The sequence below is a fragment of the Catharus ustulatus genome, chromosome 5 (genome assembly GCF_009819885.2).
Source record: "Catharus ustulatus isolate bCatUst1 chromosome 5, bCatUst1.pri.v2, whole genome shotgun sequence".
Lineage (NCBI taxonomy): Eukaryota > Metazoa > Chordata > Aves > Passeriformes > Turdidae > Catharus > Catharus ustulatus.
The window spans coordinates 374969-389317 of NC_046225.1; the positions used below are offsets into that span (position 1 = coordinate 374969).

The 14349-nt window shown below is 50.1% G+C and overlaps 2 protein-coding genes across 5 annotated transcripts in view; one reads left to right on the top strand and one right to left on the bottom strand.

The window, feature by feature from the left end:
• The first annotated feature begins 332 nt into the window (after positions 1–332).
• PAQR3 (progestin and adipoQ receptor family member 3) lies at positions 333–6718 on the top strand. Its single transcript, XM_033059349.1, has 7 exons — positions 333–637; positions 721–883; positions 1590–1745; positions 2476–2673; positions 4032–4122; positions 4429–4577; positions 4993–6718. The coding sequence occupies exons 1-6, from the start codon at positions 453–455 to the stop codon at positions 4569–4571; spliced, it is 936 nt and encodes a 311-aa protein (XP_032915240.1). The 5' UTR covers positions 333–452; the 3' UTR covers positions 4572–4577; positions 4993–6718.
• Positions 6719–7313: 595 nt separating this feature from the next.
• The window catches only part of BMP2K (BMP2 inducible kinase), a 44732-nt gene continuing 37696 nt past the window's right edge, over positions 7314–14349 (bottom strand). For all 4 annotated transcript variants that reach the window (XM_033059348.2, XM_033059345.2, XM_033059346.2 and 1 more), the window contains one exon: positions 7314–12205. In XM_033059348.2, coding sequence (XP_032915239.1) covers positions 10776–12205 — 1430 coding nt within the window. In that variant the 3' untranslated portion in view covers positions 7314–10775. The remainder of the gene's footprint in view (positions 12206–14349) is intronic.

Below are 14349 nucleotides of genomic sequence, written 5' to 3' on the forward strand. Positions count from 1 at the left end.
GGGCCCCGGCGGTGTGAGGGCCCTTGAGACACCGCGGGGGTCTTAGGACTCCAAGGCCCCTCGGAGGATCCCGGAGGTCTGAGGGGTCCTGCGGGGATCCCGAGGGCTTGAGAGCTCCCAGCGATCCCGGGAATCTCACGGCTCTAAGGGGTCCCCGGCGGTCCCAGAGCTCCGAGCGCCCTGAGGGCTCCGGGAGCTCTGAGAGGAGCCCGCGGCTCTGAGGGCTCTGAGGCGTCCCTGCAGCGCCCCCTGGCGGTCAGTGCCGGCACAGGAGGAGGCGGAGCCGCGCGGTGACGCCATCGGTGGGCGCCCCGCGGTGACGTCATCACGGCCGCTCTCGGCGCCACTCCCGGCGCCGCTCGCGATCCCGATCCCGATCCCGATCCCGATCCCGGTCCCGGCCCCCGGCCCATGAGGGCGGCTTGGGGCGGTCCGATGCGGCGGCGGGCAGGATGCACCAGAAGCTGCTGCGCAGCGCGCACTACATCGAGCTGGGCAGCTACCAATACTGGCCGGTGCTGGTGCCCCGCGGCATCCGGCTCTACACGTACGAGCAGATCCCGGTGTTCCTGAAGGACAACCCCTACATCACCGATGGATACCGCGCCTATCTGCCCTCCCGCCTGTGCATCAAGAGGTGAGCGCGCCCCGCGGCCCCGCGCCTGCCCCGCCGCCGCCGCCACTCACCGCCCTCCCCGCCTTGTGTCTCCTCTCCCTCAGCCTCTTCATCCTCTCCAACGAGACCGTCAACATCTGGAGCCACCTGCTCGGCTTCCTGCTCTTCTTCACGCTCGGCATCTACGACCTGACGGCCGTGCTGCCGGCGGCCGGAGCCTCCCGCGAGGACTTCGTCATCTGCTCCGTCTGCCTCTTCTGCTTCCAGGTGGGCCTGATGGTCGGGAAGGGCAGGAGGGCTGGAGGCCGGACTTACTTCGCAGATAAATCTGTTTCCACAGCAGACTTCAGGCGTGTCTCCGATGGGCCACTGCAGCTCCTGTGAAGCACTGTCCATGCAAGAGCACAGAGAGTTAAAGGCACCATTTGTGTTCTCTGCAGGGTACAGGATGCCTTTGTACAGCCACACGTGGGGAAAAGTCCCTCGCTGGCTGGGAAAGCACTGCTCTAATGCTCCTCCCTGCTCCTGCAGAAGGTCACAGAGAACCAAACACTTCTCAGGGAAAAGATTTTAAGGCAGCCTAGGAGCAAACAAGCAGCCTGTGCGTAAGAGTTAAATTTCTGTGTGTTCCCTCAGTAAAGGCACACAGTGGGTGCTGGGCAGTGAGGGCAGCTTGGCCCAGCAGAATTCATTCTCCTTATCCTGTATTGGTGCAGATGTCAGCTCTGTCGGCCTCATGAGCCCACTTTTCTTATTTGTGCCTGGTTATCATGGTGTGAAGGGTCCTGTTCCTCACTCCCTGCCAGGGAAGCTTTATGGCTGTCTGGCTGGCAGGGATCACAAGTGCCTGCACCAAGGTGCACTGCACAGCACATCATGGGCCAGGTGCCTGCTCCCGCTGCAGAGCTGAAGCTTGCTGTGCTCCCTGCTCCTCTGTAAGGAATTAACCCTCCTCCTCTGGCCCTCTGTGTAGGTCTGCATGCTTTGCTCAGTAGGATATCACCTGTTCTGCTGCCACCGCTCCGAGAAGACGAGCCGGCGCTGGATGGCCCTGGATTACGCGGGAATTTCCATCGGGATCCTAGGCTGCTACGTGTCAGGCGTGTTCTATGCCTTCTACTGCAGTAACGTGAGTCAGGAATGTGTGTCCCTGAAGAGTTTACTTCTTGTGGTCTCACTGGAGTTTCTGTGCTGCAGGAAGGGGGCTCAGTGCAGGTGTCCAAACAGAACAGGAGTGGGGAGACAGGGATGGGAACTGGAACACTTCCCTCTGACCTCAGCAGAACTGTGCTTGCTGGCTGAAAGGATAGGTAAATGCAGGTTTTCCTTTCCAACTGTTAATTGTACAAGCCTCAAGAAAATATTTAAATTTCTCTCAAGGCAGGGAAACTTTACAGGTCCAACCTGTATCCAGTGCCTGAGTCTGATCATGGGATGTGTCCCATCAGAGGTACTTTATTAAACAGCATTGCCCGTGAGGCAGCTGCTATGAGGGAGAAACAACCTTGATTCTCTCCATCTAATAGAGGATGAGTAAATGAATTCCCTCCCAAGGCCTGCCAGGGACATGGCTGTCCAGGAGCTGAACTGGGCTGGTGAGGTACAGGTGCACTGAAGACATTTGGTGCAGGAAGTGCTTGGAATAAAGGATGTGGTGCCAGGGGGCTCTGAGCAACAGTGCCTTCCCTTCAGTGCCAGCAGACAAACACAAGGCCCTGAACTCTGACCCACCACTGGTGATCACAGCAGGGACAGGCTGAGGTATCACTGTGCTGAGTCACTGAAGCTTTCTGCCCAGAGATGACGTGTGCACGTGATTAGAAACCCACCAACTTGCCTTTGTTTCTTTTTGCCCTCAGTACTGGCGCCAGGTGTATTTGATCACTGTGCTGGCCATGATCCTGGCAGTGTTTTTTGCCCAGATCCACCCCAGTTATCTCACACAGCAGTGGCACAGGCTGCGCTCCGTCATCTTCTGCTCCGTGTCTGGCTATGGAATCATTCCCACCATCCACTGGGTTTGGCTCAATGGTGGCGTTGGTGCATCCATTGTACAGGTAAAAAAAAAAAAAAAGGAAATAAGATTCCTTTTTGCTTTTCACTTGCCATCTTCCTTGAGTCCTCTTGCTCTTGGGGAAAGAATGGGAAAGGAGGAGGAGTTAAAATATCCAAATGGGAACACTAAGAAATGTGTTGAGAGGGGGTAGACAGCTTGGGAAACTTCACTGTGCTGTGCTGCCCTAAAGCTGCACGGTGAGAAGGCAAGCAGGATCCAGGTGTGTCTGTGCCTGGGCGTGGAGCAGCCGCTGCAGGCAGACCGCACCCTCGCCAGGGCCGGGGGCCAGGAGCTGAGCTGGCTGTGGAGCAGGAAGGAGCCTGTCAGGCTGCATGAGTGCTCAGGGCTGGCCACCTCCACAGCTCCAGAGGGCAGCCAGGAGACACTGGGAGGATGGGATGATTATTTGTCTCCTCTTCTGTTCCCTAGCATAGCAGCAGAAATCAGCATTTACCTGCTCAGCCCTCTGTCTCCTACACAATCCTCCTGTAACAGCTCTTTCATGTTACTATTTTCCTGTTTGCTTCACCACTTGGAATTACGCTGCGAAAGCAGCAGCCCAGTAGAGCTAAAGGCAGTCTGGTGTGCCCCAGTATGAACCACCCTGAAACCACTGCAGTTACCCAGGAACCTGATGGTGCTGAAGGACACGCTTCCTTTGCAGAGCGAGCACAAATTGCACGTGCCTGGGCTGGCCTGGATGGATGGCTGTCCCCTGGGGTGAGGGTTCAGCCTGGTCCTGAGCCACTGTGGAATGTGGCAGAGCACCACTTGGAAACAGATGGTGGTCTCTATACAGGACATTTCACACTCTAAAATTCACCAATAGCAGTTGTGCCCCCCACCACTTCCCCATTTGGCTTCCCCTGGGATAGCAGGATGGTGTCTATGGCACACATTTTGCTTCCATACTTCAGAGAAGTGACCCATGTTGGTAACAAAAGGCTCTGCTAACAAAATGCACCTGCTGAGTTGCTGACCAGCCAGTGTAGCAGTCCTATTGGCTCCAGTGCCACAGCTGCGATCCCAGCACAGGGGGTTGATGTGCAGTGTCCCTGAGCCCGGCTGTTCTGGGGAGTGCCAGGTGACCTCTCACAGACAGAGCTATGTCTGCTGTCTGCTGAACTGAGTAGTTTGCGTGTAGAAACAGTAACATAAAATAATGGAATAAAAGAGGTGTCTTCCCACTCAGGCTTTCCCCAAGTTTGGCATGTGTGTGCCTGTTGGATTTATGCACAGCTAGCACAGGCAGGGAAGGAAGATTCAGTGTTGCCACGCCTTCTCCTTTTTTGTCTTTAGGGACATTTTTTTCTGGTTTTGCCTTCTAACAGAATAGGAGAGCTTCCTTTTCTTTTGCAGGAGTTTGCTCCCCGGGTATTTGTCATGTACTTCATCGCTGCTGTAGCTTTTCTCTTCTATATTTCCAAAGTTCCAGAAAGATACTTCCCAGGTAGGAAATTCTCTTCTGGCTGGTTTTTTTTTCTGCAGTTAAGCTTTGTACAGTGTCACAGTCCTTGCTATGGGTCCTGAACTTCCTGGGAGAGAACAAGCTGACATTTTCCCTATGCAGTATTCCCACACAGAGTAAAAGACTGGGAAGAGGCAGACAACTTCCATCAAGTTCATTAAAGAACTTTCCTGTCAGCCCTCAAGGGCAGGGAGTGGTGGAACTCTGAGGAGACTGACTGCTGACTGTGCTGCACATGCTGTGGCCGAATTTAACAGCTGAACTCCATGTCCCTGTTCTCCCCCACAGGCCAGCTGAACTACCTCGGCTCGAGCCACCAGGTTTGGCACATCCTGGCAGTGGTGATGCTGTACTGGTGGCACCAGTCCACAGTGTACATCATGCAGTACCGACACAGCAAGCCCTGTCCCGAGTACAGCACGGACTTGTGAGCCAAGGTACGGCTGCTGCCATCCTCAGGGATGGGATTCTCTAACCACAGGCTTCAGGGATCCTGGCCTGAACCTCTGGCTGCCCCAGAGTGGGTCCTGACTGGTGCAAACAAAAAGCAGGGAGGCGATGGCAGGCACTCTGCTCATCTGTGCTGCTGCACTACATGAGGCTCTGTGGAGCTGCTGGGCCTTTGAGCAGTTTCAGAGCAGGCTGGACTTCACCCTGTGAGATCCCTTCCAGCTCAGTGTCACAATCACAGTAGTCTCAAACCACCTTTAGTACTTGTCCTTAAGCAGCCTTTTCTTCAAGCTTTTGTCAGGTTTTCAGTCTGCTTAGCATTGATCTGGATGTTGTGGAAATCTGATGAGTTGCCAGTTACAGGTGCACAGTGATTTACCTCATTTCCCTGCTCTATTTCAGAGGCAGCACGAGAGGAGCTGTGACTGAGGGTCTGGACCTCATGTGATGAGCGGTGCTGTCAAGGACTGAGGCAGTTCCTTTGCTGACTCCTGGACTGTTACCCCTTGCTGGGACAGTGTTACTGCAAGCTTTGATCAACACAGCAGTGCTGCCTGGGACCTGAGGGGCATTTCCTTCTCAGCCAGTTGCTGCTCTGCAGTCAAGTGCCAAGCAGCTCTTCCTGGAGCGAGACAGCAGCAGGCTGAACTGACTTGGCCATCGATGCCAGCAGGGTGTTTTGGTGCCTGGCAAACACCAACAGCTCAGCCAAGAGTACTCAAGCCTGGACACTAGGTTCTCAGGTGGTGTGCACAGCTAGAACACTTCTGACAGCGTGCCTGTAAAGTGTAGTAACTGTTGGAGCCGGTCCTGGATCCTTCAGCCTTTGCCTGGGAGATGTGCTTATACTGCAGCGTTGGCACAGGAACGGAGGAACTGGAATTCAGTGGATTTGGGTCCTGCTCTGGACAAGCTCTTTCCCACTCCCCTGGAGATACGATCACATGACATCCAGCACACCTCAATCTCCACTGCAGATCTCAAAGATAGCCTCCCCCAAAGGGGGGTCATGCCATGGCTTGAAGGAATTTCTCTAGCCAGTAATCTGGAATCGGTTTTCTAAAACACTCCAGGAGTAGCACTAAGCCTGCGTGTCCATGGTTGTTGCTGTTTTGCAATCAGTGACCCTGCTGCAGATACAAATTCCTGACCTTTGGCCTTTCCATGCACTCACAGATACTGCTGTCCAAAAGGCCTTGCTGCCACCCTCCTGCCACAGTGCAAAGGCTGACTGGAGTTCCAGGATGTGTTGCAGCCCCACCTTTTATAAAATGAACACTAAGGAGCCATGAAATACACTGGTTATTGCATAGCTGCAGCCCAGCACAAGCTCCTGGGCTGCCAGTCTTCCAAAGAGCATTGAAATCCGCTGGACTTGTGGGTTAGAGGTAAGGATGCTGTTGGGACTGATCCTGAGTGACTGTCCTTGTGGAGAGTGACTTCCTCAGGGCAGGCAGCCTCTGTTAGTTGCACAAAGCTGCCTCTCCCTGGGCTAAGGCAGAGGAGCAGGACTTGTTTTCTGGTCAGGGTGTGCCAAGGAGACAGGGTGTGGACGTGAACGCTTACAGATGGGCACCTGAACTCCTTGGGCACGCTTGGAAGAGGCAGGATACAATCTCCTCCTGCTCTACTGGACAGGGATGTGGTCTGTTTAGGTCAGAGGGTGATTCTGGTGCTTTTTTGTGGTTTTTGGGGTTTTTTTTTTAAACTCCAAAAACAAGTATTGGCAAAACTGACTCCGCAGTAATGATTCAGCTCCCAGAGCTTTAAGCCTTTCAGTGTAAATACTGATTTTTTAATGATTTTTTTTAACTTGACTGCCAAGCAAGTTTCAAGTGCACTAATTACTACTACTGAAGCCTGACAAGGAACTTGCAGTATAAAAGTCTGTTTCCAGTGTTATGTGTACAGTAATACCTGTAGAATGTGTCTGTGCTCTGAAATAATACTGACTTTAGCACTCACTAATGTATTTTTTTAATGGAAACTCTTAACTACTCTAGCAGTTTTCACCAGATAAACTCATTGCCAAGCTGTGCATTTTTACCTGACACAATTTATCAAGCTGCATGATGGTCTTTGATGTACATACTGAACCTATAAATAAATTGCAGTTCATTGGCTTTTCCCTTGGAGTAACATCATTCCTGCACCTTGTGCAGCGAAACAATAGGTGTTAATGGCTCAGCCGTGGAACTTGGGCTACACAGACAGGGATTTCTGGGGGAGAACCTCTAGCTGAATTTGCTGATGAACTCAGCTTTGCAGCCTACTACCACCACTCTGTATTAACAGAGGCCTGCTGCAGCTTTTTCCATTCTTCCTTCAGCTCACCCAAGAGTAAGATCAGTACAAGGAGCACTCAGAAAACCTGCTCCAGTAAACAGGTGCAGGAAGGGGCTCACACCACACTCCAGTTCTGTCCTCAGGTGCAGAGCTCAGTCCACAGCAGTGGCATTGCCAACTGTAACGACCTTTCTGCAGGAAGGCTCTAAGGAGTAACACCAAACGGAAGGAATTCAAAGTAACACACGATCCACAGATTTTTACAGTTGGACACAGCGAGGTGATTGGGCAGCAAATACAACTACTTAAGACACTTTTAACATAGTCACAAGTGCTTACAGTTACAAAACAATTCAGCAGCAGCACTGCTTGTAATAAATTAATGAAAATCTATACTCGAATACTTCTCAATGCAGTGTTGAAGAGACCTGCAAAGGCACTGTTACCAGGCTCGTTTATTTAACAACTCCAAGAACTTTATGATATACATCGGCTTCACAAAAAGTTAAAAGTTCTCGCTTTAGTAGTACACAAAAAAGCTTTAGAAACTCCAAGTCTAACAAGAAACCAAAGTGTAGTTCAGGCAAGTGCACTTAAAAGCTGAATGCCAGCAATTTTAAAAGTTTTTATACTCTTTAATACTAGGTGATGCCTCAGTCACAACTTTAGCCATACACACAATCTCCTTGATTTCCTTTCACAATAAGCACAATGGAGCAGTAACACAGCAGCCACCCTTGGTGCTTAACTCATATTTACTCAAATCACCAACATGATTGTGGCTGCTGGGTTACCAAAACCACAGCAACTCCAAGGGGTACATGATGTGTGCGAGCATGTGTATATTTTATATATACTTCTTGTATATAAAAATACACGATATAGTATAAAAAACTCCAGATAAACTCTTACTCTCACAGTAGCAAATATATCAACTTATTTTCACAGTACTTGGTTTTACTAACTGGGACACCCAGAATGATTATAAGCTTCCTCCTCTGGCGCTGGTGCTCACAGAGCCCCCCCACCAAACACACAGGGCAGCCAAAGCATTAATTACATAAATTACACACCCCGGGACCCCTTGAGCCTGCAGACCAACACAACTATCTTTTTTCTTTCCATGACCACAACCACTAAGGGCTTCTCAAAACCTTGCTCTCTCCAGCAGCTGATCCTAGGAGGCCTATGCTTTAGGCCCTCAGCATGCTGAAGGAGAAGCTATAGAAATCCATTGGGATTTCTGTCTGGAAGGGAAGTGTCAACCCCTTACCTTGCCCTCTCACTGCCACAGGCAGCACGTACATGTCTACTGCAGCAAGGGCTTTCCTGATTCCAAAGAGGTCACATTGCACTCCAGACACCCTGAAAAAAGCCAAAGGATATCCCATTCCCTGACAGTCCCACATTTCACCTCCTTTGAATAGTGGATAGTGGCTGAAAATGACCCCAAACTTGGGTTCAGTTGTGTACAAACTACATACATCAGGCAGGGTCAGCGTGGCGGGGTGCACCAATCTCACATGGACCATAAGAAAGGAGAAAAAAACTAACTCAAAAGAAACAAAAGTTACATTTAAGCAAAAACCTGATTGGTGTGTCGAGTAAGAAGCAGCAGGTTTGTTAAGGCCATTAGAAGGCAAATATCGTGGATAATAACTCATGCCAGCTCTGGAGTCCCAGGGGTCTGATCTCTCCCTTCAGCTTTGCTGTGCTGCAATGTCACTACACACAGGCCCCGCTCCAAACCCCCTGCAGCCCTCCTCAGCCTGGGGTCCTGGGGTAAACCAACAGCACGTGAGCACATTTCCCATTCCCAATTTACCTGATCCCTTCTGCCGCACCGGGTGTGCCAATGCCCAGCCTCCTTCTTGCAGGTCCCAGCCCCATCTCTCCTCCCCTGGCCTGGAGCCAAGCCCCAGCACCACGTTAACCCTTCCCGTGGCTTTCCCACTGGGAAGGCAGCAACAGCGTGCCTTTGGTGAGGACCGGCCACATTTAGGACCACAGTCTGCATCTCATTTTGTGTCCACCCCACTGCCTCATTTGCCATCTCACTCTTCCAAGAGCACTTCAGGCAGGTTACAGCTCTGAAGGACATCGAGAAAGGCAGCTCATAAGCATGCAGAGGAAAAAAAGGAAGAAGTCTGTTAACCTGAGTGTCAGAAATGCTACAAAAATTGGCATGTGCTTCTTGCAGCCTTTGGCACCAAACAGGTGAGAAGAGCAGTATTAAAGCCTGCTAAGTCCTGTGTTGAAACATTTCTACTGGATCTCCTAAGGGCTTAACTTCTAAGCCTGGAAAAGGCACACTGAAGCAGGCACAGCTGGAATATTCCACTTAGACCCTGTGAGAAATCAAAGCGAGGAAGATGAAGGTAGCTGTCTGTACACCATCACTATGAGCTACATTCAGATTCCAGGGCTAAGGGAAGCAATCTCCCATACATCCTAGGGGGCATTTTACTAAACTGATCCCAAAGGAGTCACACGATTTGTTCTCAATGTGTTTTCAGTAAATATTCTAAGGGACTGAATCCCCCCCTCAGAGAGGTCTTGGGATCACAGATCTCTCCTGTACAGCTAGCAGGAGGAAAAGAGCTCACAACCCTGAATATTTCACTTCACCTGTCAAGTCAGACACAAACAGTGCTGTCCTCCATGTGCAAGCACCCAGCGACCTACTCCTCAGCCTCCAGTGGAGCAGGACAGAGGTGAGACAAGCCGAGGAGCCACCTCCTTCCGCGTCCCGGTGGGGTGAAATGCAGCTCAGTGGTCCGGCAGCCAGCAGCTCCTGCTGGAGCACAGCCGGGGCAGGAAGCATCTCCGAAGCTCAGTGCATTTAGCAAACCTTGAAAGAGCATTAGGTTACAGTCATTTCACAGAACTGTTGTGGTGAAAAAACAGGTTTGAGTGAATACACATTTTCTTTGCAATAAAAGATCCAAGGGGAAAACAGACACAAATCCCAGTTTGTAATTCAAATTAATCCAATGGTTGTACCTCTCAGTCAACCCCACAAGTCATCTGAAACACTCCATATGTGCTCAAGGACAGCCCCTCTTCCAGTGTGCTGAGGAGTCTCCCAAGTGCTGCAATCCCAGCCACAACCCTGCTGGCTCACTCCCCTACACATTCAGGCTTCTCTCGTATCAGTAAATTATCTGCTTCTTTAGTTTTGACTCTACATTTCCAGTCTGCTACTTTTCATTAATGGCACTTACTATAAAAAAAAATTAAAAATTGAGGCACACAAAAAAAATAAACTGCCTTTCATCTCTGCAGCTGCATAGATGTCTGCAAGGTCCCAAGCCATAGCTGTGCTCTGGAATTCTGGGCCACAGCCCCTTGAGGATGTGGCTGATTTTTATGATTAATAAAGGTAGTTTTCACCTAGGAACTGAAGACTTAGCTATTTCCAGCACATCACCTGGATATATCAGTAAGTCTTGGTTCTTAGGTCTGCTGAGACACGAAGAAGCACCGCAGTTCATCAGCCCCCTGTACATACGGGAAACATTTTCCATGTGCTCCCTGCCTCTTCCACTCCACCGGGGCACATGGCAGAGGGATGGAAAGGCAACACCAAAGTGCACAATGACAGTATGTCCCAGGGCCCCAAGTCAGTGACAGGGATTCATATTCAATTCCTCGTTTCATTCTGGAAGCCATCTGCCATAAGGAAACAGCACTCCTCATTTCTTTCTCTTTTTCTCAAAAAGACCCAGATCAGAATTAGCCATTATTTGCAATTCCATCATGCAGGCAGACTGCTGCATCCTCAATCTGAGCAAGCTGCACAACCTAGGCCCCTGGCATTTCAGCCACATAAATGACTCCACCAAACCTTTATTAAGGGGCTTGGAGAGATTGGAGCGGGGGGAACCCATCGGAAGCCTCTACTGTTTAGAAGGGAAGGGAGCTGCTCCAAAGGGATCTAGCTCCAGTGCCTGCTGTGGTTGGCTCTGTGTGCTCTGCACAACCAGCTCTGTGAAGGGCACCGCACCAAAGTCATCTGTTTTCAGCCCGTCCCCACCGTGACCGGTGCCGTGCAGGGAGCTCTGCCTGGGCCTGCCGGCCACCACGACTGTGCCGTGGTCCCCGCGGCTGTCCCCAAAGCCCTGGTGCTGGGCATGGCGCATCAGCTCCGGCGGGTGGAAGGGCTTGGCTCCGAAAGGATCCAGCAGCGTCTCGTCTGTCTGCAGAGGGTTGGCTCGATCCTTGCTGTCCGTCAAGGCCACGCTGATGTTCTCCTTGGAGTCCGAGATGGTGAGGAACTCGTTGCTGCTCTGGGAGTCCCTGCGGCCGGCCTTCCTGTGCCGGCGGGCGCGCTCCGGGGTGCGGTAGCTGGGTTTCAGCCCCTTCTTGCTGGTGGTGGGGGTGCCGTGATGGCGCTTCCCGTTGTTCTTGGACACCTCCTGCTTCATGCGCCTCTGGCGGGAAGACAGTTTCTGCAGGCTCCGCTGCTGCTTCACCTTCTGCTGCTGCTGGCTGCCCGTGATCTCCTCAAATGGAACCAGCCCAAACAGGTCCTCCCTACTCCCAGCAGACTTGGGGAGCAGGGACGGCTGAAATGGGGTGCAACCAAAGATATCCACACTTCGTGGAGAGGTGGGGGAGAGCAGAGGCTCCATCCCTGACCCCTGCCCATCCTGCTGGGGCACCTTCTTGCTGAAAGGAGCTTTTATGAAAACATCCAAGTCATCCTGCTCTTGGCTTAGGCTGGGAAAAGCCACCTGAGAAGAAACTTCTTTGTCCATCTTCTCTCTTGCCTGAGGCTGCAGAGTGAAAAAGGGCACAGCTCCAAACACATCAAATTCTTGCCCAGAGTTGATCAGAGTGCTTGGCACCTCAGGAGGGGACATTGGCACTGAACTCCGCTCTGTGATCTCACTGCTGCCCGTAGTGTCCCTGAACCGAGTGCTTGGGAGCCCTTCCACACATTTTTGCTTGGTTCGGTCACAATCAGAATCAGAGCTCTGCTTTTCTTCCTCCTCTTCTTCCACCTCTTCCTCAGAATCCATGAGGAGAGGTCGGTGGCCTAAATTCTCCGGTTCTGTATCATTGTCATCATTGAAGTCCCCATTCTCCCCATGCAAGACTTCTTCATCGTCCTGTTCTTCTTCTTCCTCACTGCTCTTGGGAGAAGGAGGATCAGATTCAAAATCACTCTCTGACTCCTCACCACCTTTTGTCACGTGTCCCTCTGCACTTTTCCTGCCTGCCCGGGGATCTCTAAATGCATGGCTCAGTTTTCCAGCCTTTGTTGGGGTCCCTAAGTTATTTCCTTGATTGCTGGCTGAGTTATCCACTTGTTTTCCAGGGGAACCTGCAGGTCCAAAGAAAAGAGCAAATGAAAATTTAAAACATACTAAGGCAAAACTTACTCCACACACCCCACAGCCACACATCCCAGGAGCCGATGCAAACATATATCCTGTACTTAGGGAGGGAAACGAGCTAAAAATCACATCTGACATCTCAAACAGCACTCATAAAATCAACAGACAGAGCTGATAGCTTTGCTTCTAAAGGACAAGGTGCCTGGAAATATAGCACCAGTATTTAGGGGGCATACAGAAGAGACTAATGGACACAGCTGGCCTCTAGAGACAGCTTTTCAAACCCAGTCATTATACAGCCACTCTTCTCTAGGAAACAGGAGGTAGCAGGATTTAAACACTTGAATTTTCAATATTGCATTTTTTTAAGCAGGCAAGGTATTTTTTGATGTGCTTCTGCTTTGGCAATCTGCTCTGACAAACAATGCTCCAGTCATGAGAGCAGCTCCTTCTAACTTCTACAGCAACTGAGGCATAAAAGCTCCTGCTTTGCCTCAAGTTTGAGAGCAATGCTTTCTGCATTGTGTCTAAATGCAACCTGCCAGCTCAGCTTCTTGATGGCAAGGAAATCAATATACTTGTTTTCTTCTGCCAGCTTCCTCCCCACTATTCACTGACCACTGGAACTGAAAATAAAATTCACTGGTGAGGGTTCTGTGGTATGGTTGCCTTGGGAACACTGGAAGCAGTAAAAATTTTACAGCAGTAAAAAAAAAAAAAAAAAAAAGAAGTGGCAAGAGCAGGCAGAGGAGGAAAAACAATGTCCCACTGACATTTAACTCACTCCATGTGCTCAAAGGATTAAAAAAAAGCTAAGGATGGCTACAGGCATCTGCTGTTTCTCCAAAAATCATCTTCAGCCAGAATCCAGTTTGTAACTCCTGTTCTTGCAATATACAAAATATTTTCTCAGCTGATTCCTTCTTTCACAAGGAAACTACCATGCAACTTCCAGGCCAAGTCAGGTTCTTTTCTTTCAATGCTCCAGTTTTACAAGAGCCATTTCTTCTACTTTTAAAGGGAATTAAGAGCGATTTCCTCATCCATCAGTTCCCTCACTCCTTTGCAGTTACACATAAAATAATCAAAATTCAGCAGCAATACAATTTATGTAAGGATTTAAAAACAAGATGACCAGAATGACTAAAAACATCAGGTGATTAGGGCTTTGAGCTGTTTCTTCTTGCCTTCTGGTGTCAGATTGCTTCTTATCTACTGTAATTTTAAATGCTACATATTTGCTTTACCCACTAAATTAGAATCTGGATTATTCTGCTGCTTACTTTAGATTTCCCAAAGGTACATCCTTCGCATTGCACTGTATAACCCCCCTAGCCTACAAATCCTGCCGTTTCCAGTATTTACAAGAACACTAATGTTAGCATAAATGCAAATAGATTTAAAAGAAGAAAAAGGCACTACTTCTAGGTTAGATATCAACAAGATGCACACAACAAAAGGCCCAAACCTCTTCTCTGTGTCCATATCCACAAGAGTTTACAGTCCCACAGAATCGTTAGACCTTTGCACTTAATGTCAATATGCAGTAAACAAGCAATAAAGCAATTTTTTTAAGGAAGAACTGAATCGCAGAGTTATCTAATACACCTGACTTCTCAAAAGGTTCAAATACTATTTCTTAAGTGCTGCCACAATTGGAGTCCCTAGAAAACCAAGTGCAATAGGCACTGACCAAACAGAACACTCATGCTCCACCAAGAGCAGCTGAGCTGCTTAAGGGGCTGAGGCACACGAGGTGCAGCTCTCAGCCCCAGAGACCTCTCCAGACAGATGGCACAGCAAAGAGGACATTCCCCACAGCACATTCCATGCACTGGCACCCTGGCTGCTCCAGCACCCCCACAGACCCACCTGTCCTTTAGAACTGGCATTCTTGCTGGCAACACACACAAAATCATCTTGGCAATCAGGCATGAAGACAACCCAGCCTTTCCACCCTAAGGGGCTTCTCTCTTCAGTCTAACAAGTACAGTCTCCAGACAAACTCAGATGAAACCAGGAACAATTGACTGAGCAAGCCCTCTTGGTGGAGACATGCATCCACAGCAACACAGAAGCCAGGTGTTTTCCCCTTGGACTTCTCCCCCTGAACTTCCCCCTCCACTCTCCA